Below are 23,941 nucleotides of genomic sequence, written 5' to 3' on the forward strand. Positions count from 1 at the left end.
CGCCCGAGGCCCCAGCCAGGGGAGCCGGCCTCGCCCAGCCTGGCTGCGCCCCCGCCCGGGCCCCGACTCGGCCCTCACTTGTGCATTTGCTAGTACAGCGGCTCCACGTCGCCGGCCCCGCCGGGTCCGGCCCTGGCTTCCTTGGAACACGTCCTCACGGCCCCCCGTCCGGCTTCCGGCTTCCGGCTCCCGGTCGCAGGACCCGCCCCCTCCTGCCGGCCAGGGCTGCCCCGACGCGCGCCCTGCCGGTGGTGATGGAGACAAAAGAGGAGGGCGACGGGAGAAGAGGCCCGGACAAAAAGGCTAAGGGTAGTCAGAGGCACTGCCGCAGATCGGGGACGAGGAAGCATAGTTGTGGGTAGGGGGGCGGGCTTCGGCATCGAGTCAGGCGTTGACAAGGGCAGTCGGAGAAGTAGGGACGTGAGGTCCTCAGAGCAAAGCTGCAACAGAGGGGGCGGACACCTGCCATTCCCCAGCGGAGGCAGGCTGCGGGGGCTGTTCTCGCTCTCCTTCCCAGTAAACTGCTCAGTTGTGGGTCTGGAGCTTGCGCTCCGCTGGGCTCTTGTGCGCAAGCATCTCCTATGTCAAGTATGTCCGGTTACTACCCCCCCCCCCATTTATCCTTCCAATAAACTCCCAATGAATGAGTGGTAACCGTGTCTTGTGTGCTGTGGGGAAACCGGGTTCCTCTTGCCCTCAAGAGAGGTCGCGGTCTAGGAAAGGAAGTGAGATAAGGGTACAAATAAACAGCTGCTTTTTTTTTTTTAATTTTTTTTTCAACGTTTTTTATTTATTTTGGGACAGAGAGAGACAGAGCATGAACGGGGGAGGGGCAGAGAGAGAGGGAGACACAGAATCGGAAACAGGCTCCAGGCTCCGAGCCATCAGCCCAAGGGGAGGCTGAGAAACGGAGCTCCTTGCGTCCCCGCCTCGAACCAGAAGGCTGTCACCCTCTCCTGCGCGGGGACTCAAAGTTCCACACCCAGAAAACGGCGAGGGGTCACTGTCTCTGTGCAACCTCAGCGCACTAGCTGGCTCTCCCTACCAGTCCTGCATTCACTGGTGCTCTTATCCAGCAGGGCCCAGTGGGTGTGAATAACTCAGCTCTCAAGGCAAGAACGACGCCTCAGTGCATATTTGAAAAGCCAAATCAAGTACACCGGGCTCCGGGGCAGGTGTCGGACTTGGCCTCCCTCGGGCCCAGAAAGCCTTCCTTTCTCCAAACAGCCCCTGCCACCTGGCCTTCTCCGCCCCGCCCCCCGCCCCCACCTCTAGCCCAGCAAAGCCACAGGCTGACACTGCCTCCCAGCGCGCTGCTGGCCCAGCCTGGCTGGCTCTAGGCCACTCATCCGAGGAATTGAGACAGCGAGGTGGTCCCCCCTCAAAAAACCCTCAGTCCTTCCTCCTTTGGTCTCCCTTATTCCCCCCGCATCCTTTCCTACTCTGCTCTCCTGCTCCAACGTGGTTGGGGACCCTCAGTTCCAGTCCCCCCGCAACCTCTCTTTGCTGGGTGTCGAGGGAGGGAAGGGCTGCCGGGCCCAGTGGAGAGGAGTGCTCGCGCGCGGGCACCGACTTCGGGGTGCACGCCGCGTGCGCCTGCCTGGGGGGCCTCCACGTGGCCGAGCACCGCGGGGTCCTGGCAGCGCCCCTCTTCCCTCCTAGCACACCCCGGAGCTCTGTTCTTCCCTCGTATGGGGCCTTCATTCAGGGCCTGAGCGCACCGTTCCTTCCATCTGTAACACTCTTTCCTGAGTCTTCCCCTTTCTAACTCTGACTCATTCTCCAAGGCTCATCTTATATGTACATTCCCCCAGGAAGTCTTCCCGGCTCTGCCCTCCTCCACTCCGGATAAGAGGGCTCACCTCTGTACTTCCAGGCATCCTGCCTCCCTTCTAGCTCCCTCTAGGCTGTTGTAGCAGCTCTACAGGCTGTTGTAGCTCTAGGCTTACACATCTGCCTTCCCTGTGAGAGGGTAGGACCGGGTCTACCTTGCTCAGTGTGGAGCTCACAAAGCTGGCTCAGTGCTGAGCACTTGGTATGTTCTCAGTAAATAACTGTTAGATGAACGAGTAAATGAATGAATACATGAACAAATAAAAACCACTCCCAAAGCTTGCGGTAATTTCCCCAACCTAGTGGGAAGGTGATTTCTGCTCGGCCCTGGCATTTTTCCTAAGGGGGCGTCTTGGGCGGGCACTAGCTGCATGCATGCGTGTGTGTGTGTGTGTGTCCGGGACGCTCACCTCTTGCTCAGCTCCTTCAGGACCCCACTTCGGCACAGGCCCAGGTAATCCCCCAGAAGCTTCAGCTGCTCCCGTCTCCTCCGGACGAGGCGCATCTGCTCCACATGCTCGTACAGCGAGGCGTTCACCAGCTGCAGGTTGATGAGGGGCTGGGCCCGGATCTGCGTCAGGAACTTCAGAGCCTGCCGGCAGATCTGGGACACCACCAGACGGCAGACGGGGGCGATTGGGGGGGGGACAGAATGGCCGTTCAGTGAGCATCTCTGCGACAGGCACAGTATTACCCACCCACTCACCCGCCCTGCCACCACCGTCCAAGGGAAGCGGTGCCATCTTCATTATACAGATGAGGAAACGGAGGACCAGAGATGAAGTGACCGGGCCTAGGTCCACAGCTCATAAAAGTCAAGATCTGAACCCAGTTGCCCTAACTCCCAAACCTACTCTCCCTCCCAGGCACTAGCTGTGGTCCCTCCCCGGCCACGTTGGGTCAATGCCCCTCTCCCCCTGGGCCTACAGATCCTTCCCACTATTTCCTGTCTTCCCAGCCCCCATTTTCCTGCCTAACAGAAACAGGCACTGCCCCAGCGCTGACTCAGGAACCAGGTGACTGTCTGAGTCAGGCTCCAGCCACGGGAAACTACAGATCAGACACAGCTTAACAAGGTTTCCCGAGCGCCCCCGCCCCAAGCTCTGGCCAGCAGCACCAACCAGGGCTCCCCCAAGTCCCCGTGTGGAGGGGAGCGATCAATCCCAGCCTCTCCCACTGACAGGGTGTTACAGGTTCTACCCTCGGCCCTGACCCTAATGCCAAAGCCGGTTACTGAGCGCCTACTATTTGCCCCACGGTGGGCTGCGGATCTCAACCATATCCTTTCTTCGGGCTGATGACAATTCAATGGGGGAAGTGTCACCACCTCCATTTTACAGATGAGTAAATGGAGGCTCAGAGAAGCTAAAGTGGCTTATCCAATCTACCTGCAGAAAGCAGAGCCCGGGTCTAAACTGAGGTGTTGTCTCTGCACACTTGGCTGCCTCATTAACTACCAAGAAGCTTCTCTCCCCTTCAGTCTCCTCCTTGGTGTAATAAGAAGGCCGGAGGATCTGAGATGGTCTCCACCATCAACTACCATGCAGTGGTTAGGAGTCGGGCTTTCAAGTCAGAATTGAATTCGAATCCTGGCTCTACCACTGCCTACCAGTAGGACCTTGTGACACTTATTTAACCTCTGTGACTCAGTTTCCTTGTCTAGAAAGTGGGGAAAAGAAAAGCATCTCTTACGGAATTAGTTTGAGTTTAGGTTAAAATAATAATAGTAATAATAATGCAGGGGCGCCTGGGTGGCTCAGTCGGTTAAGCGTCCGACTTCGGCTCAGGTCATGATCTCCAGGTTCGTGAGTTCGAGCCCTGCGTTGGGCTTTGTGCTGACAGCTCAGAGCCTGGAGTCTGTTTCAGATTCTGTGTCTCCCTCTCTCCCAGTCCCTCCCCGCTTGGTGTGTGTTCTCTCTCTCTCTCAAAAATAAAGAGATAAACTTAAAAAATATTAAAAAATTAAAACAATAATAATGTAAGCTCCTGGCACCTAGCATATCCTCAGTAATGGGAGCTGCCTTCAGACCCTGAGTGCCTGCGCAGCCCAGCTGTCCCCCGAAGCGTTAGGAATGTACCAGGGCCCTCAGGAGACTGTCACACTGGGGGCTTGGGAGCCTCTGGCCCCCTGTCACCCAGCCCCACTGCTATCTCTTGCCTCCCGCAGCAACAGACAACTCCTCTTCCCACTTCCTAGTGCCCTGAGGTGACAGCCCCCGAGCCAACAAGCAGCCCAGCAGCAAAGCCCTGGTGACTGCTCAGACTGCTCTTCTCCGTCCTGGCCCAGCCCTTCCCACGACAGCTTAGGCCTTGGGCGAGGCTCAGATGAAATAATACACAGGAATGTGTGCTGAAAGCTGCCAAGTGCTGCGGACGGACGGGCAGGAGCTTCCTGCTCCCCAGGGACTGCTCTTGTCCTGTGGGCTTGCCGGAGACAGTCAAGAGAGCAGCCCCAGTCCCGGGCTGACGTCCTGCCAAGTGCCAGCCAGGCCTCGCACAAGTGGGTCAGCCGGTGGTAACAGCGAACAATAAGGCCCTCAACCCGTGAGCCAGCCACTTTGTATTTCGAATTTTCCCGTTCTTGCGTAGGCCAGGGATCTTTGAGAGAGCAAGAATGAGCGCTGGGTATTTCCTGATCTCAGCTATGCCGAGAAAAGTACCGTAATTTTCTAGCTGGAAAAAGGAAGTGGCACAAGGATTACAGCAATGAATGGGAAGATGGCTTAACAAGTGTCCGGATGTTGGGGCGCCTGGGTGGCTCAGTCGGTTAAGCGTCTGACTTCGGCTCAGGTCATGATCTTACGGTTCACGGGTTTGAGCCCCATGTCGGCCTCTGTGCTGACAGCTCAGAGCCTAGAGCCTGCTTTGGATTCTGAGTCTTCCCCTCTCTCTGCTTCTCCCCCACTCGTGCTCTCTCTCTCTCTCTCTCTTTCTCTCAAAAATAAATAAATGCAAAAAATAAAAAATAAAAAAAAAAGTTGTCCGGATGTTGTAAATAGCGAGTATGTTTTATGGCCAAAGAATTATTTGCATCTGTGGCGGTTCTGAGGTTTAATATTCTATATGCAGTTAGTTAAATACTTATCACTGAGGGCAGGAGTGAGGACAAGGTAACCAACAAAAAGCCAAAGTGAAGCTAATGTCCTTGGGGTTCCGGTCCCCAGCAAGGTGGAGGCTGGGGTGGCACGGAATCTATGAGTCACATTCCCTGTGCTCTGACGACACATCCACACGTCAAGACTGCATGGCCAATAGGCCTGGGTCTTGAGAAACAAATAGCTTCTTCTTTGTGCTTCTGTGTCTGTCTTAAGCAGAAATCTGTGCCTTTGGGAGAAAGCCAAGTTTGTGCTCCTCCAGGCAGGCTCTGACCAAGTGAATGAGGGGCTGAAGGTGTGGCAGGCCTCAGGAGAAAGAAAGGGCACTGATGTAAGGCTCTAAGAGACTGGCGGGTGCCATCTCCTGTAATGTCCTCTGAGGCAGGTACTTATTAATCCTTCTTTATAGATGAGGAAACTGAAGTTAAATAATTTGCTAATGGTAACATAGCTAGGTAAGTGGGTAAGCTCAGGTGGAGAAGAAGAAAAGAGAGATCTTAGAATACATCTTATTCAAAAGCATTTGGTGAACATAAAAAAGTACTCAAGACCAAATCACACTAAATGGTACCAAGTGGACAGAGCCTGTTATAAATCAGTATGAGTCCAGAATGATCCCAACTTTACAAATGTATGTAAACAAATATACAGAGAAGGCTGACTGCTCCAAGGGGAAGTACAGCCAGTTGGCCAGCCCACCCATCCATCCACCCGTCCATCGGTCCACATCCATCTACCCATCCCTCCATCCACATCCATTCACCCAACCATCTGTCTACATCCACCCGCCAACCCATCCGCCCATCTATCTATTCACAACTATCTACCCACCCATCCCCCATCCATCTAGAAATATAATCTATCCTAACTATCTTTCCTTATCTATTCTTCCTCTCCCTCTCTTTCTCTCTCTCTAGTTGCTGGTGCCTTAAACAGTTTTGTCCGTGGCCATGGGAGCTGCAGAGAACCACCCTCAGACCTCCACCTGAGGAACGAGGCAGGCACTGACAGAGTTCTGCCCAGGGGCTACAGACCAGCAGCACAGGTTTTTCTTGGTTGGCCCTCCCACCATCATGGGGCCTGAACCAGTGACCCTAAATTCCCTAGAGTCAAACTCCTCCACACAAAGAGCAGCAACAAAGGGGAGTGACCATTCCTTTGTCACTCCTCAGCCCTGTGTGGCCACGACTGGTTGGGCCCAAGGCTTACCGGGCGCTTGGTGAGGTCCCAGTTGTGGATGATCCTGGCCGGAATCACCGAGGCATCGTCCTGGTGGCAGATGTCGCAGTAATAGAGGCCAGAGAAGGCACAAAGCTTGGGTCGTACAAACGAGAAGCCAATCTGCCGGGAGCAGCCTGGGGAGAGGGACGGCAGGAGAGTGAGCAGTGGCGGGGCCAGAGTCTGGGGACAACGCAGAAGCTCCTAGGCAGAAGGACCTGCTATTTAAGGAAGGGGCAGACATAAAAGGAGGACACAAAGATCAAACAACCGTCACTCACATGCCCACCGCTGAGAAACAACCCCATTACTTAGTCTTTACGACAAAACACCGTTACAATTATTGCTGTCATTTTGCAGCCGAAGCAGTCGGTGCACAGAGAGGTCAGGAGACCTGCCCAGTCACAGGACGACTAAGTGGCAGAGCCGGTAATCGGATTTGGGTTGGGTTGGTGTTAGAGCCCACATCCTCTTCTACCTAGCTGCCTGTGTTCAGTGTTCCCACTGCTTGCTCACCAATGCCAACCTCCCGTAGGCCCACCCCTCCACTGGGGTCCAGAAACGGAAGCAACCGAGTCAGCGCCTCAGCAAGCAGGGTAGGAGCTGGGGCCATGGGGCCGGCCGACAGGCAGGGAGTAGGTGGGGAGGCCAACCGGAGGCAGGACCGTCTGGACACTGCCTGGTGCCAGCTTGGAGTCAGAGAGGCCGGACATCTCAGGACAGTGGTGCAGGGTCCGGCTTCAGCTCCTCTGCTGGAGGTCCCTCCACAGCGGCGGGCGGTGAGAGTCAGAGTGGGGCTCAGATCCTGAGCACATGCCTGCCTCCCACAGGGCCAGGGGAAAGAGGCCCTCTGGCCTTGGGACGAGAAGGGCTGGCTCTTCTGCCTAATAGCTGCCTCATCCTAACCTTCGTCGAGGTTTTACGAGGTTCCATTTCAGTATCTATAAAATTCAGCTGCTCCTTGCTCTCCTGTGGGGGTGATGACCAAGTTTAAAGGAGATGAGGCTTTGAAAGTGCCCTGTGAACCATGAAATACAGCCGGATGCCGGCGGTGGGCATCCACCCGGCCACAAAGCCATGCCTGCAGCAGGAAGGAAGCCCAAGCCCCCAGATTCAGTCTCGGCCTGAGGGCTGGCGGGTGAGAGGCACAGTGAGAGCCGCCCCCTGCCAGCATTCACACCCACTGGGGGACCCTCCCCACCAGCCCTGGGGGGCCTGGCCTCCTCCCCGAGCCCAACACCCACAGGCGGAAAGGGCAGAGCGTGAGTGTTAGGGGTTGGCGGGTGTGAGGAGGGAGTGAGCAGGGACTTGAAAATGTCTTCTGCAGGAAGAAAACCGCAGACCACTTCCTTCCGGATGCCCGAAGCAGACTTTCCCTCCGGTCCCACAGGCTCCAGACAACAGGATGGTCCCCAAACCACCTGCAGCCGCGTCTCCTGCTAGGGCACCCTGCGGCAGGGCAAAATCCTCACAGTCCCCCTGGAGAACCGAAGGTGATGGAAACAGGGGTCTGGGTCGGGGAGAAGAGCTAGAAATGGAACGTGAGCCATGGAATATCTCACAGCCTTGAAAAGCAATGGGGTGGAGAGGCCCTGCGGGGACACGGCCAGAGCGAGGCTCTAGGACCGTCAAGGTCCGCATCTGGCTTCACCACAGGACAGGTTATTGTTAGGACTAAGTTAAATAACCCAAACAAAGCAGCTGGCGCGGTGGTCCCACACAGAAGAATCAGGCTTGAGGACAGTAATGATACGGCAGATGTACTGACGTAGAATGATATCCATAATACATTCCTCAGTAGAACAAAACCAAGTTGCAGAACAATATATACAGCTGTGCTGGCCCGTACGGTGGCCACAAGCCACAGGCGCCCATTTCAATTTAAATACCTTTAAGTTAAACTGAAAATTTGGTTCCTTAGTCACACTAGCCACATTTGAAGTCCTCAGGGGCCACAGATGGCTTGTAGTTACCGTATTAGACAGCACAGATCTAGGATATTTTCACCATCGGAGAATGTTCTATTGCACAGCACTCAGTAGGATGAGCTGTGCACCCACAGGTCCCAACCCTCGGCAGGGCTGCTGGCCTCGGTGGGTGCTGGGGAGGAGCAGAGGCTACGTCTGCTGCAACATCCCAGGGGTGGCATGGGGGCGCTCGTGGAGAGCCAGGAAAGGGCAGAGAGCCTAAATCGGGAGCCCCACCCGAGGCAGAGTGAGGCGGGCAGGCTGGGGGTGGCGGGACAGCAAGGGGGCACCTGCACAGAAGCAGCCCTGGGAGTCGAGGCCTTTCTCCGTGGGGATGGCCACGAGGTACCGCAGCAGGAAGCCGTTCTCCCGCGTGGCGAACTTCAGCACCTCCTGACAGTTTTCGTCCAGACTCCCGCCCAGTGTCACCGCCTCCTCGGCCGTCTCCAAGTAGGACGCCAGGACCTTGCGCACCAGCTCCCTCCACAGGGCGGCCTCCTCAGCATTCCCGGCCTGCAGCTTCAGGACGGCCTTGGCCTTGATGATTTTGAAGAAAGATGGGCCCCCGAGGCTCTTGTCTGGCAGGATATCTCGGATGGTCTCAACTCCGTGGCTGTCACTTAACATTTTCTCGTTGTTTCTCACTCGGAAGCATTTCAGAGACTCCAAGGATAGGGAAAAAATATAGGGCATCCAGGTCCTGTCCGTGTACAGGTACAGAAGGGATTCTTTAATAGCGTCTGGCTCAGGAACTTGGGCAGAGGACCAACAGAACTGCGTGCCCTGGAGAGTCTCGGGCTCAGTGGGTGGGTCCGGGTGGGAGGGGAGGCCACCCTGGGGGGCGTCTGGGGGGTCCTCGGACTGCTCCAGGTACTGGATCTTTACCCACTCATCCTCCTGCTGGGGCCGGCACTTCTGTAGGGCCTCCCGCACCCGGTCCAGCCAGTCCTCGGCTTCGTCCTGGGAAGAGGCCCGCAGGGCCAGCTTCCTGCCAGAGAAGACCAGCTCGAAGCGGCCGTCGCCGTGGGCTGGCCCCACGGCCTCGCAGCGCAGCAGGGAGCAGTTCTCCACGCAGGTGCGTTCCTCAGTGTTCAGGTAGAGGCGGAACTCCAGAGGGGAGAGCTCGCAGAAGAGTTCCTTCCAGATGCCCATCGCCCCCCGCTGCTCCACGGTGCCCAGCTTCATGAGAGCCCGGAATGGGTTGGACAGCCCTGGGGGCAGAAAGAGGCACTTTAGAAGGCGGGCCAAGCCTCTACCTCCCGAGGCCCTGCAGCGGGTGGGGACAGGGGCTGCCGCGAGAACGCTTTAGGAGTGCCTTCGTCCCATCCGCACCCTCAGCTGTTGACCTTGTTCCTGAATTTTACTGAGAGAAAAAAAAAAAAAAAAGGACTAAAAAAATTACCTCCACAGAGCCCTCACTATGGCATCTGTACCCACACTCAGACTTCCCCCTTGTCACCGGGGATGAACTTCCGGCTCAGTCTGAGGCCAACTCCTCCGTCTGCACAGGGGACCCCTCCCCACCGCCCACTCAAGGACAGGGACGTCTCTCCAGCAGCCCCCCCCGCCACCCCCCACCGTGTCACTGCTTTCTCCCTTCCCTCCTGGCTCGTTCCCATCAGCACACAAACACGCTGTTATTTCTGCCATCTTTAAAAATAGCTTTCTTGATGGCACTCACATCTCTAATTACCACCCTGTTCCTCTGTCCCCTTTACAGAAAACCTCGAGGAGGTGTCACAACTGTCTCTGGTTCCCCTGCTCCCGTTCCATCTTGAATCTGCTCCAGTCAGGTTTTTGTCCCCTCCTTCCACTGAAACGGCATTTGGGAAGCCCCATGCCCTCCTTGTCACCAAATCCCAAGGCTAATCCTTGGTGCCAATCTGGCCTGACCCATCAGTATCTCAGGACACAGCTGAGACCCTCCTTCCCTCATGAGACACTTCCCTCACACGGCTGCTGAGGGGCCACTCTGGGTACTCCTCCACCACGACGGGCACTCTTCTGTCCCCCGGGCTCACTCCTCCGCCTCTCCCTGACTTGTCAACATTGGAGCACCCCAGAGCTCAGTCCTGGGTCCCCTTCTCCATTGACACCCACCTCCTACCTGATCGTGCCTACGCTCAGGGCTTTATGCCAACAGCTCCCCAGCGTTTATCTCCAGCCTGAACCTTGCCCTTGAACTTCAGGTTCAGATCTCCACCTGTGCCATGTAGGGCTGATATCTAATAGGCATCTCAAAATTGACATCCCCGAAAATCAGTTCCTGCCCCTCCCACTGCAAACCAGCTTTTCTCCCAACATCCCTCATCTCATAAATGGCAAACTGCATCCTTCGAGCTGCTTGGGCTAAAAACCTTTCCTTTCTGTCACACACATACACACGCAGCCCATCAGCGAATCCTGCTGGCACATCCGGAACCCTCTGCTTCTCACCACCTCGACCGCTACCACACGGGCTCCGACGGCTGTCACCCCTGGCCTGGCTTATGGCGAGAGCCTCCTGACTGGTCTCTCTCCCCTGAGGTCCTTCAACATACGAGCCAGGATGACTCCCCATTTAAAGGAAGTCGGATCACGTCCCTTTGCCCCAAACCCTGCAATGACTGCCATCTCCCTCGGAGGGAAAGCTAACATCCCTTCTGTGGCCCGCGAGGCCCTCCGTCACTCCGCCCTCATCTCTAACCACCCCCTTCCCATCTCCTTGGTTTCCTGGGCACGTGCCCATGGCAGGATCTTTGCATCTGTTCCCCTGCTGGAGCCACACAGGTCGGCCCGTGCCTTCCTGCCTCTCTCCCTGCACATCTCCTCAAATGTCACCTTATCTGTGAGGGCTTCCTTGGCCACCCATATGAAATAGTATGCTCCCCTGCCGTGGCACTCCCCAAGTTCTCCATAGCAATTATTATCACCAGCCCATACAATACATTTACTTGTTAATTCCCTTCTTCCCTGCCTCTTGCACTAGGATATAAGAAGTCTGTGAAGACAGGGACGTTGCTTTGCTTCCTGCTGTGTCCCTAGCACCCAGAACAGCCTGGCACAGCACAGATACTTAATAAATACCCGCTGAATGAGTGTGTGCCTGGACACCACACACCCCTCTATGCTCCCTGGTTCCTAGGGCTCTGCCAGCAACTGGGGGGTCCAAAGGACGCACAATTCTCTCTTCCGCAGCCTGAACTAGCCTTGGAGATTTCAGATAATTGTATAGGGTCTTCCTACCCTTCAGGGAACCTGACGGCCTACGCATGAGGCACACTTTCTCTGGCATGGTTACACGGACTACAAGAAAAACTTAAAAGAAGCCAGTGTGGAGACCAGGGCTCTCCTAAGCTAGGAACCTGGCCGGAATCGTCTGCTGGGTCACGGCAAAAGAAAATGAAGTGAGAAAGAGACCGGCTCCAGGGCAGACTTTTCTGTTTGTGGGGGTTGTGGAGAAATTCAGTTATGGTTACTGAATGCTTTTTAGAATTGCACAGGGTGCGGAACTCGAGCTGGCCTCATTGTAAACAGCGCACAGAGGACGGCTAACAGATGGCAGAGCTGATACACCCCCACCAGAGCTGTTAAACAAACCATCGAAGACAGAGGTCTCGGGAAGGGGCACTGAAACGCCTTCCGGAGGCAGGGTTTGCTCTGAGCTACAGGCAGAACCCAGAGTCGTGCATAGTCACACGACCTCGGGGGGAGAGTTTCAGTATTTCAATATATGAAACAGGTTTGGGGGCATGATACTGTGGAGCTCTCATGAGAAAATATAGCACTTTTCCTGAAATGCTTCCCTGAATTACTCAGCAAGGGTGTTCCTGATTACATTTTGGGAAGAGGTTTTGCTCGTGAGAATACACTACCCAACCGGTAATGGAAAAGAGGGCTCTGGCACTGCTCTCCAAAAGGCACTGTCCCCGCGGCAAGGTCACTGGAACCCTGCGGTCACCTACCCATCTGCCTACGGTGCACCACCCTGAAGTTCTGGTGCTCCTGGGCCGCCGCTGCCCTGCTTGGCCAGCCTCCTGGGGAAGGCACGCACGCTTGGTCTAAGGCCCCCGTGGAGTGGCTTTTCCTTGGCCCTTGAGAAAAATGCCGGAGGAGCCCAGGCCTGGACTCCGGAGTCCCTCCGGAAGAAGCCACGGAGTGTTCTGAAGGGCTCTCTGCGGGCGGCTCCTGGGGAGGCCGGTAGAAGTCATCCTCTGAAATCCAGCTCCTGCTCTTCTAGTGGGAAGGGAGGGAAGACATAGGTGGTGTTTGAAGGTTTACAGACATCTTGATGGAGACACAATTCACCGATCATCAAAGGAACCCATTTAGAGCGCACGACTGAATAGTTTCAGTGTATTCACGGAGTTGTGCAACCAGCACCACGAACTTCAGACATTTTCATTCCTCCAGAAAGAAACCCCGTGCTCGGGAGCAGTCAGTCCCCATTTCCCCTCAACCGCTCCAGTTCTAGGCCACCACTAATCTACTTTCTGTTTCTAGAGATCTGTCCATTCTGTTTACATAAACAGAATCTTCATTTATGGTTTGTCTTTTTATTCATTTGTATGTATATTTATTTATTTCGGGGTGTGTGTGGGGGAGACAGCATGAGCAGGGGAGGGGGACAGACAGGCAGAGAAAGAGAGAGACAGAATCCTAAGCAGGCTCTACACTCAGTGTGGAGCCTGACGTGGGGCTCAATCTCACGAACCTGGGATCACGACCGGAGCCAAAATCAAGAGTTGAATGCTCAACTGAGCCACCAAGGTGCCCCAATATAAAAGGAATCTTCTAAATGTGGTCTTTGTGTCTGCCTTCTCTCTGAACATCAGGTTTTCTAGGTCCATCCATGTTGTGGCAGGCATCAGTATTTCTTTATTACTAACTAGTATTCCAAGGTATGGATGTAGCACATTTGGTCTGTCCGTTCATCAGCTGATGGACATCTGGGTTGTCTCTGCTTTGGGGCAATTATGAATAATGCTGCCACGAACATTCACGTAACCATTTCTGTGTGGACGTATGTTTTCCGTTCCGTTGGGTACATATCTATGAGTGCACCTGATGGGCCATTCGGTAACTGTGTCTAACTTTCTGAGGAATTTCCAAACTCTTTCCTTAAGTGACTACACCATTTTACATTCCCACCACATATGGGGATTCCAATTTCTCCACATCCTTTCCAACGTTTTTATTATCTGTTTGATTATAGCCATCCTCACGTGTCTGAAGTACCGTCTTGTGGTTTGGGTTTGCAATTTCCCCAGTGTCTAAGGACAATGACACCGAGCATCTTTTCACGTGCTCAGTGGACACCAGTAGATCTTCTTTGGAGAAATGTCTATTCGAATTCTTTACCTATTAAAAAAAAATTTTTAATGTTTATTTATTTTTGAGAGAGACAGCGAGAGAGTGGGGGGGGGGTCAGAGAGAGAGAGGGAGACACAGAATCAGAAGCAGGCTCCGGGCTCTGAGCCGTCAGCACAGAGCCCGACGTGGGGCTCGAATTCACGAACCATGATCTGAACCGAAGTCGGAGGCTTCACCGACTGAGCCACCCCACCCAGGCTCCCCTAAGTCTCCAACTGATTTTGAGTTAATTCTTGTGTATGGTGTGAGGAAGGGGTCTACCTTTATTTTGTCGCAGGTGGACATCCCATCATCCCAGCACCAGTTATTGAAGGACTACAGTTTGTCAGCCCTGCTTATAGGGTTTGAGATGAGGGAGGCATGGGTGAGCAGGACCCAGGACCCCTTCTGTAGCTGTCTGAGACTGAAGCTGCTCACCAGTGGGAGAAGTGGGGTGGGTCTGGGGTCACAGAATTGTGGGAAGGGATTTTAGCTTCCCCCCTCCCCCATTTCAAGCACTCCCTGCCTTTCTGTGCCTAAGCATGGATGAGCAGAGGCAAGAAGAAAGCTGGCTGGACTGCCCTAAGTGGCTGTCTACACAGAGGAAGTGACTCACACGAGAGGTGGGTCCAGCCCAGCTATTTTGTTAAGTGTCACCAACCTCACCCTGAAGTTGCTATTTCCACCCCCTAAACGAGACTGCCCTCTCTGCTCCCGTAGACGCGGAAGGGGAGTAAGGCTGAGGCTGCCCTAGAGGGATTGGTTTGCACACTTTAATCCATTCAGATGCTTTATGGCACCTTAAGCCAAGAGTGGAGAACTCTGAGTCGCGAGTATCGGGGCCTCAGAGCTGGGCTCCAGGGCTCCCTCTGAAAACCCTCGGAATTAGCAGGTGCTTCCTTCAGTCAGTGACAGGACAATGTGTCAATCAGGGTGGCTACTTGGGAAGCATTTGCAACACAAGATTCTGAACAAGGCCTGCCTGGGCCATAGAGACCCAGGGGAGCTCCCCGAGGAAAATGGCCAGGAGCCCCACAGAGCCTGGCACACACACCTGGGAAGTCCTGCGGCCTCCCAGCTCACTATTCCTTAAGACTCAGCTCAGGGGCCGTCCATCACCTCCTCTGGGAAGCTTTCCTGACTATTCCCCAGCCTACACTCCTCCCGCTGCCTAGCTGGGTCAGGGACTCCTCGGGGCTCCCACGGCATTCTTTGCCCACCCCACCCAGCACCTACCAAGCTGTATGCAATGGCCACTCTTCTTTCTGCCTGGCACAGAGTTATCACAGATGAGGGAATAATTCTTGAGTATCAAACGTCTTTGGCATAAAATAACAAGGCTGGGGCAAGGGGACTGGAAGGAAGGAGACAAATGTGAATTGTGAGGTGATATAAGTTCACTGGTGAGGGCTTCTCTCTCCGAGGAGGCGAGGGAGACCACCGGGAAATGTTCAGACACAGTCCAGCAGCCACAGGTCAGCCCCCAGGAAATGATACTCCAGGAAACATCTTTTGTTCTCTTAGACAACAGACAAAACCAGTGGGAACACTGGGTCCTTGGAGCTACTGCACACAGACCTGGACAGAGCTCTGTAGCTGTGCCCCAGCCAGGGCCCCCGGTCACGAAGCGGGGTGTGGGGGGAGCACCCCACTGTTCCCCCTCCCCTTTCCTACCACCTACCTTCCTACCTTCTGCTCATTCAAGCCCCCACATCTGGCCAGTTCCCTGCCGCTCTAACAGTGGAGGAAACCACCACAGACCACGGGTCAAAGCCATGGCAGCACCTGCCACGAGGGGCCCGAGACAGAGGAATGCCACTTTCACTGGGTGAAGTCTTAGAATCCAGACTGTCCTCTGGAGTGCAACTGAGAAATCCGTTCACAGCCCCCCGGAGTCCACAAATAGAAGTCCCCTTAGCTCCCCCACTCCCGGCCCCTCTCCTTCCTGGCACTTGTCACCAGTGTAATTATGATGTGGGTAATGACTTGCCTGATCCAGTGTCTGTCCCCAAGGAGCAGGGCCCTTGTCCGTCCTGTCCCATCACCGTACCAAGTATGGTGCTTGGCCCAGCGCAGGGCCTCTGTGGTGAATGAATTTAAAATAATGTTTTTTGTTTCTTTTTTAAAGAAAGACTGAATGGCTCTCATGGTTATACGCCTTGACAGTCAGAACCCTCTACTCACCACCCCCCCACCCCACGCCACCAAAGTGTCAAATAAATGGCAGTGACTAAGTGACAGAAGCACAGGAAAATGAGACTCACAGGGGTGACACGCGGGGTGGAGCCGGGGGTCCACCAGGTGGGCTGCACGGGAGTGCCCAGCGACTATCCACTTAGTGGAGGGATGAGTGGGCCCTGTGGGCTCTCAGCAACCTGAGTCCCCTGAGGCCTGCAGGGAGGCGGAGCCCGCCCTGGTCAGACCCACCAGCCCAGCCCATGCACTTGGCGGCCTACTTCTCAGCGTAAACTCCCAAGCTGGCATCTCGAGAGTCTCTGAGAGTTCGAGAACCATTAATTACGCCTGCACTCACCCAGGTACGGTGTGCAGAGCTGACCTTACAGAAGGGAACAGACATGCTCTTCCGTATCACGGAGCCGATATTCGAGTCCAGAGGCAGGAAATCAAGTGAAGCAGGCAAATGGGAAAGGGAGTCACTGGGGACGGTGCTTTTGGGACAGGGTGCTGGGGGAAGGCGGAGACAAGGGTGAGGAAAAGGGGTGAGCTGGGAGGGGGTCCCGGCAGATGGAATGGCAAATGGAAAAGCCTGGGGCTGAAAGGAGCCTGCGGTGGCAGAAGCTGCCGGAGGCCAGAGGAGCTTGGGTGACAAGTTAAGCTGCCGTGTCCCATCAGCTCTGGGACCCTGGCAAGACAGGATGTCGGAGCTGAGACACAACACGAGTCAGGTCTTGGATGGGAGTGAACTCAGCTTGGTCAACGCCACTCTGTGGCATCCTGCTAGGGCGCGCAGCCCCAGACCCTAGGGGTAGCCCCCTGCTTCCAGCTCAAGCCGGGGGCTGTGGAGTCGTTCTTCTTTACCCTTCAGGGTGTTGACAGTTGTCGGCTCAAAACCTTCAGAGTCCTCTGACATTCTGGGCCCTGAAGACTCTTCAGGATAGTAAAAAATGGAGACTGTGACCCTCATTATACAGCTACATGGCTTATACAGTCACATTCAGTCAGTGGTGCTAGTCAGTCCGATATCTGTATGGACAAAACGTGACTTTTGACTCTTACCTCACACCATACACAAAACTTAATCCCAAGTGGATCATAAATCTAATTGCAAAAGGTAAAACAACAAAGCTTCTAGATGAAAATACAGGGGTCTTCACAGCTTTGGGTAGAGATCTTAAAAATAGACACAAAATACGTAAACCACAGAGAGGCCAATAAATTGAAGAGCATTAAAACCAAGAATTTCTGCTCCACGAAAAATACCATTAAGAGATTTAAAACACAAGCCATAGGGGCACCTGGGTGGCTCAATCAGTTAAGCATCCAACTCTTGATTTCGGCTCAGGTCATGATCTCACAGTTTGTGAGTTCAAGCCCCAAGTCAGGCTTTGCACTGACAGTGTGGAGACTGCTTGGGATTCTCTCTCTTTCCCTCTCTTTTTCTTTTGTTTTTTAATGTTTATTTTTGAGAGAGAGAGAGAGAGACAGAGTGCAAGTGGGCAAGGGGCAGAGAGAGAGAGATGGAGACACAGAATCCAAAGCAGGCTCCAGGCTCCAAGCTGTCAGCACAGAGCCCGACGCACGGCTCGAACTCGTGAACCGCGAGATCATGACCTGAGCTTAGCCGACTGAGCCACCCAGGCATTCCTCTCTCCCTCTTTTTCTGCACGCGCATGAGCGTACACACTCTCTCTCAAAATAAATAAATAAACGTTAAAAAAACAGGCAAGCCATAGACTTGAAGAAACGTTTGCTATATGTATATGCGACATATTTTTTTCTCTAATAAAAGACATATCCATAATATGTAAAGAGCCTCTACCAATGAATCAGGAAATACACACAACTCAATTTAAGAATGAAGCAATGACTTAGAGACTTCCAATAGCCAATAAGCAAACGAAAAGGTATCAAGATCGTTAGTCATCAGGGAAATGCAAATTAAAACCACAGTGAGGTCCCACTACACACCTATTAGAGTGACTGAAATGAAAAAGACTGATGACCCACTGGCTAGGATAAAAAGCAATGAAAATGCTCACATATTGCCAACGTGAGTACAAGTCAATGCAAGCACTGTTAGAAAACTGCTTGGCAGTATGCACTAAAGGTAAACATATGCCGGGGCGCCTGGGTGGCGCAGTCGGTTAAGCGTCCGACTTCAGCCAGGTCACGACCTCGCGGTCCGTGAGTTCGAGCCCCGCGTCAGGCTCTGGGCTGATGGCTCGGAGCCTGGAGCCTGTTTCCGATTCTGTGTCTCCCTCTCTCTCTGCCCCTCCCCCGTTCATGCTCTGTCTCTCTCTGTCCCAAAAATAAATAAAAAACGTGGAAGGTAAACATATGCCTTCCCAATGACTGGGCAATTCCGCTCCTAGATATATACCCCCAGAAAAGAGTGCAGAGGGGTTCACCGAAATACTGATGTAAGAACGTTCACATCAGCTTTCATCATAATAGCCCAAACCTGGAAACAACCCAAATGTCTGTTAGCAGGAGAATGGATAGATGCACTGTGATATACTCTTACAATGGAATGCTACAGAACAATGGAGAAACTATAGCTATATGCACAGGTGAACCCCACAGACATAATGCTCAGTGAAAGAAGCAAAAGAGTATGCATTGTACAGTTCCTTCCATACGAATGAAGTCGAACAATAGGAAACATTAATCTACGGTGCTAGAAGTCAGAATAGAGGCTTCCTTTAGAGGGGAACAATGGGACAAGGCATGAGAGAGCCTTCTGGTGGGCTGGAAATGTTCTATGTTTCCATCTGGAGGGTGGCCATAGAGGGTACGTCGTATATAATTACTCACTGAGATGTGTACTAAAGATCACTTTACAGCATTCCTCGAAAACGTTCTAAAGGGGGAAATAATAGTCTTTTGAACAAATGGTGCTGGTACCACTGTACATCAATATGCAAAAGAATCGAGCTGGACCTCGTCCTTATACCATATACAAAAGGCAACTCAAAATGGATCATAGATCTCAATGTAAGAGCTAAAACTATAAAATTTTTAGAAGAACACATCAATCTTTGTGACCTTGGGCTAGGAAACGGGTATACACGGGACACCAAAAGCACAAATGGTGAAAGAAAAAAATAGGTAGATTGGACTCTATCAACATTGAAAACATTTATGCTGTAAATGTTACCACCAAGAAAGTGAAACGACAACTCACAGGATGGGAGGAAATAGTTGCTGATTATGTATTTAATAAGGGTATACAATCCAGAATATATAAAGAACTATTATAATTCAATAATAAAAAGACAAATAATCCCATTTTAAAATGGGCCGAGGGGTGCCTGGGTAGCTCAGTGGGTTAAGCATCTGACTCTTGGTTTTGGCTCAGGTTGTGACCTCACGTTTCGTGAGTTCAAGCCCTGCATCGGGCTCTGTGCTAGCGGCAAGGAGCCTGCATGGGACTCTCTCTCCTTCTCTGTCTGCCCCTCCCCTACTCATGCCAGCACTCCCACAAAATAAATAAGTGAAAAATAAACAAAATAAAATAAAAATGGGCCAAGGTTCTGAATAGACATTTCTCCAAAGTAGATCTACAAATGCCCAAAAGTCACACAAACAAGATGATGCTTGACATCATTAGTCATTCAAGAAACGCAAATCAAAACCGTAAGTAGATACTGCTGGTGCCCTCGGCTAGCTATAATGACAATTTTTAAAAAGACAGTAAGAACTTGGTGAGGATGGAATACATTGCTGGTGGGAATATAAAATGGGGCCGCTGCTTTGGAAAACAGTTTGGTAGTTCCTCAGAAGGTTAAATATAGACTTACCATGGGACCCAGAGATTTTGCTGCTGGGTATACATCCAAGACAATCAAAAATACACCCACACAAAAACTTGTACATGAATGTTCATTGCTGTGTTATTTATATTAGCCAAAAAAAATGGGTGGAAAAAAAACAAAAGTCTATCAATTGATGAAGGACAAAATAAAATGTGACGGGTTCATACAAAGGAATCTACAATGAATTATTACTCCCGGAAGCACAGATCAGGCTCCGACAACGATGAATCCCGAAAACAGTATGTTAATTGGAAGAAGCCAGTCACCAAACGCTGCATATTACATGATTCCATTTCTGTGAAATGTCCAGAATAGCAAATCTATAGACAAAGGAAATAAGTAGTTGCCAGGGGATGAGAGGAGTGAGGCCGGAGGAGGAGGATGGGGCGTCACTGCTAATGGTAAGGGATTTCTTTTCTTTTCTTTTCACATGTTTTTATTTATTTTTTGAGAGAGAGATAGAGACAGAGCATCAGCAGGGGAGGAGCAGAGAGAGAGGGAGTCTGAAGCATGCTCCAGGCTCTGAGCTGTCAGCACAGAGCCCGACATGGGGCTCGAACTTGTGAACCACAGATCATGACCTGAGCTGAAGTCAGACCCTCAAACGACTGAGCCACCCAGGCGTCCCAAGGGATTTCTTTTATGGGGGATGAAAATATTTTCAAATTCGATTGTAGTGATGGCTGCACAACCTTGTGAATATACGAAAAAAAATGGAATTATACACTTTAATTAGGTGAATTGTATGGTATATGAGTCATATCTCAATAAAGCTATTTAAAAGTGTGTGTGTGTGCGTGTGTGTGTGTGCGCGCGTGCGCGCGCATGTCCTAATCTATTTCACGGCCTTGGCCCCATCCTGAGTTACAGGATCTGGAAGCTACCGGATGAGAGAAACGCATGGATGCAGCTGAAAAAGCAAGACTATATCCTAACGTGACCCCAGACAGCAGCTGGGATAAACCTGGGGTTCTGTATGTCCGCGTGCACACGTGCATACAACTTCCTACCCTGGCTATTCATCCTCAAGGACAAATGTGAAATGGCAAAGAGCTCAGGTCCACAGCTTTGAAAACCGCTTCACTGGGCCGATAGTTCTCAAGCCTCTGACCCATGGCTCTGTGCAAGAGATTCCCAGGGCTGGCTTCCCTCGGGGTTATCAACAAAGGAGATCGGCCCATTCTAGAGCTGCACTGCCCAACAGAAATAGAATTCCAGCCACATGTATCATTTTAAATGTTCTACTAGCCACGTTTTTAAAATGTAAAAAGAAACACGTGTAATTAACTTTTATATTTAACCCAATATCAAACATATTTTCATTGGAACACATAATCGATAAATGATTGAGATATTTCACCTTTTTTTTTCAGACTAAGCCTTCAAGATGCAGTGTTTATTTCACATAGCTTATCTCAGTTTGGACTAACCACATTTTACACGCTCATTCAACAGCCGTGTGTGGCTAGTGGTTACCATATGGGATGGTGCAGTTCTAACCTGGCTCATATTGCAAGATGAGTATTCTCAAAGTCTGGTATTTTAGCAAATCTGAATTTAATAATAACAAGAGCTGAGGAGGAAACCAAGGCTCAGTGAGGCAAAGTGCCTTGCCCGAGGCCTTGAGCTGATAAGTGGCAGTGGTTATGCGCAGGGTCTATGATCAGATGAGAATTATCTTCTCTACGGGGTCAATGTGAGAGGACAAGAGAGACCCATGGGAAGGGACTGGCACCGTGTCTGGCTCACGTCCACCGTGACAGATATGAGGGGCTAATGGAGACAAGGCAGAGACCACTCGGGGTGGCTAGCTGGGGAGACCCTGCACCAGCTCTGAGACATTTCCCCAAGACCTCTCCCCGAAAAGCTTGTATCACTCACCGGGCTGGTGGGTGAGGACACCCCAAGGCTCCGTGCAGCTCCGTCATCCTCCAGAGACTTCTGCTGGCCGCTCCCCGGGCTGACTGCTCTGGCCGCCGCCTCTCTCACGGGACTGGAAGGCCTCTGGTCTAAAATGCTCACCGAGGGGACAGCTTTGGCAGTGCCCAACTGCAGCAAGCCCAGGGTGCCAGGTGCCTGGGGAGGCGGCTCCTGCTTGCGGTCCCCATCTTGAGTCCCAGAGGATGCTTGGGGCGGGAGGGGCTCTGCGGGCACATCAAAAGGGATGCTGGCCTCCAGGCCGGGGAGGGGGAGTGAGGCCCGCCCCGTGGGAATCTCCATTTCTCCACTCAGTCCGCTCAGTCCGTTGGTTGGCACAGAGTTTACCTGGGCTTTGCTGAATTCCGACAATACCCTGGAAGTTTTTAAACAGAGAAACCTGTGTGACAAGCTGTCAGCTAGAATGCCCAAGGCTATTGGGACAGCGGTAAGAAGGCAAAACTGCTGTCTGGGGATTTCAAAAACAAAACATCCTCGTCATCCACCCACCGTGCTCCTCTGCTTACACACAAGCCTTCCTCTGACACTCCTCACAAAGTTTCTCCCCAGCTGGGACTGAGGTAGAGCGGGCGGCCAAGGGAACTGCGGGGCCCGGGATCTCCAGTGCAAGCGCTGGTCCACCAGAGCTGGGCCGTATCTGGGGTCCCACATGCCTCCTGTTCCCAGGACCTGCTGCCGGAGATCAGTGTACACGGGGTGCAGGAGTGTGCACGCAAGTATACATAGGGTGTGCACCTGCTCACTCTTCCAATGGTACTGCCTCTTCCTGCCCTTCAGTGGTGCTTCAGGGACTACGGGGAGCCAGTGTTACTGTCTTTACGTACACACACACACGCACGCACATGAAAACTACTCTGGGCCTTCTAAAATGTGCACTGGCTAGTGGCTGCTCCCCTTCTCCTGAGGCTTCTGAGAATCCACATTCTGTTTCTGAACTAGAACTATTTGCTGTCTCCTCCTTTGTTTATGAACCAATAGAGTATGTCACGGGCGAATACAGATTCATACAACAACAAAGCTACCCGGGGCCCAAGAGATTGCCCATATCTGCCCTAATGGTTTAGACTCGGTCAGAAGACGTGCCAAACTCCCCTTAACGTGGGCTCATTTCCATAAGGATGTTAGAACTCAAGTTTCTACCTTAATGTCTTCTGGCTGAGCTGTGTGCTCTTATCTACATCATAACCCCAAACAACATTTCAAGACATGCTAGTCAAACATTGGTGAACAACCCATACATTTATGGGCAACTGATTTGCAGCCCAAGACATTTCAGTGGGGAGAGAATAGTCTTTTCAACAAATGGTGCTGGGATAAGCGAACAGTCCCATGCAAAAGAAGAAAGTTGGACCCCTACCTCACACCATATAAAAAATGAACTCAAAATGGATCAAAGACCTAAAAGTAAGAGCTAAAACTATAAAACTCTTAGAAGGAAACAGGTATAAATCTTTGGGTCAGGCAATGGTTTCTTATATGACAGCCAACAAATAAGTAAACAATAAAAAATAGGTACACTGGACTTTATCAACACTAAAAGCTTTGGTGCTTCAAAAGGATACTATCAAGAAAGTAAAAAGATAACCCATAGAACAGGAAAAAAATCTGCATATCTTATATCCAAGTATTATCATATATCTGATAAGGGTCTAGTATCCAGAATACAGAGAGCTCTTACAATTCAATAATATTAGAACAAATAATCTGACTGAAAAATGGGCAAAGGTTTACAGAGACACTTCTCTAAAGGTATACAAATGGAAAGTACATGAAAAGATGCTCAATATCATTAGACGGTAGTGAAATACAAATCAAAACCGTAATAAGATACTACTTTATGCCTACCAAGATGCTTATAATAAAAAAAGACAGAGGGGCACCTGGGTGGTTCAATCAGTTAAGCATCCGACTTCGGCTCAGGTCATGATCTCACGGTTTGTGGGTTCGAGCCCTGTGTCGGGCTCTGTGCCGACAGCTCGGAGCCTGGAGACTGCTTCAGATTCTGTGTCTCCCTCTCTTTCTGCCTCTCCCCAACTCATGCTCTGTCTCTCTCTCTCTGTCTCTCTCTAAAATAAGAAACATTAAAATTTTTTAAAAAATTAAAAAGACAGAGAATAACAAGTGTTGGCAAAGGTGTAGAGAAAATGGAACTCCTACACGCTGCTGGCGGAAATGTGAAAATGGTGCAGCCTCTGTGGAAAACAGTTTGGTAGTTCCTTAAAAGTTAAACATAGGGGCGCCTGGGTGGCGCAGTCGGTTAAGCGTCCGACTTCAGCCAGGTCACGATCTCGCGGTCCGTGAGTTCGAGCCCCGCGTCAGGCTCTGGGCTGATGGCTCGGAGCCTGGAGCCTGTTTCCGATTCTGTGTCTCCTTCTCTCTCTGCCCCTCCCCTGTTCATGCTCTGTCTCTCTCTGTCCCAAAAATAAATTAAAATGTTGAAAAAAAAAAAAAAAAGTTAAACATAGAGTTACCATATGAGTCAGCAATTCAACTCATGGGTATATACCCAAGAGAATTAAAAGACAATGTCTGCACAAAAACCTGTACATGAGTGTTCACAGCA

The 23,941-nt window shown here is 51.9% G+C and overlaps 1 protein-coding gene across 1 annotated transcript in view; it reads right to left on the reverse strand.

Moving 5' to 3' along the window:
- Positions 1-23,941, reverse strand: part of LOC124527892 (pleckstrin homology domain-containing family M member 1-like) — a 56,305-nt gene that overhangs the window by 15,749 nt on the left and 16,615 nt on the right. The window contains 5 exon segments of the mRNA XM_047101182.1: positions 2,244-2,437; positions 6,138-6,283; positions 8,404-9,324; positions 12,058-12,328; positions 21,322-21,733. Coding sequence (XP_046957138.1) covers positions 2,244-2,437; positions 6,138-6,283; positions 8,404-9,324; positions 12,058-12,328; positions 21,322-21,733 — 1,944 coding nt within the window.

Source organism: Lynx rufus, unplaced genomic scaffold (genome assembly GCF_022079265.1).
Source record: "Lynx rufus isolate CCGP_SWC_20201006 ecotype Redwood Valley unplaced genomic scaffold, mLynRuf1.p SCAF_59, whole genome shotgun sequence".
Classification (NCBI taxonomy): domain Eukaryota; kingdom Metazoa; phylum Chordata; class Mammalia; order Carnivora; family Felidae; genus Lynx; species Lynx rufus.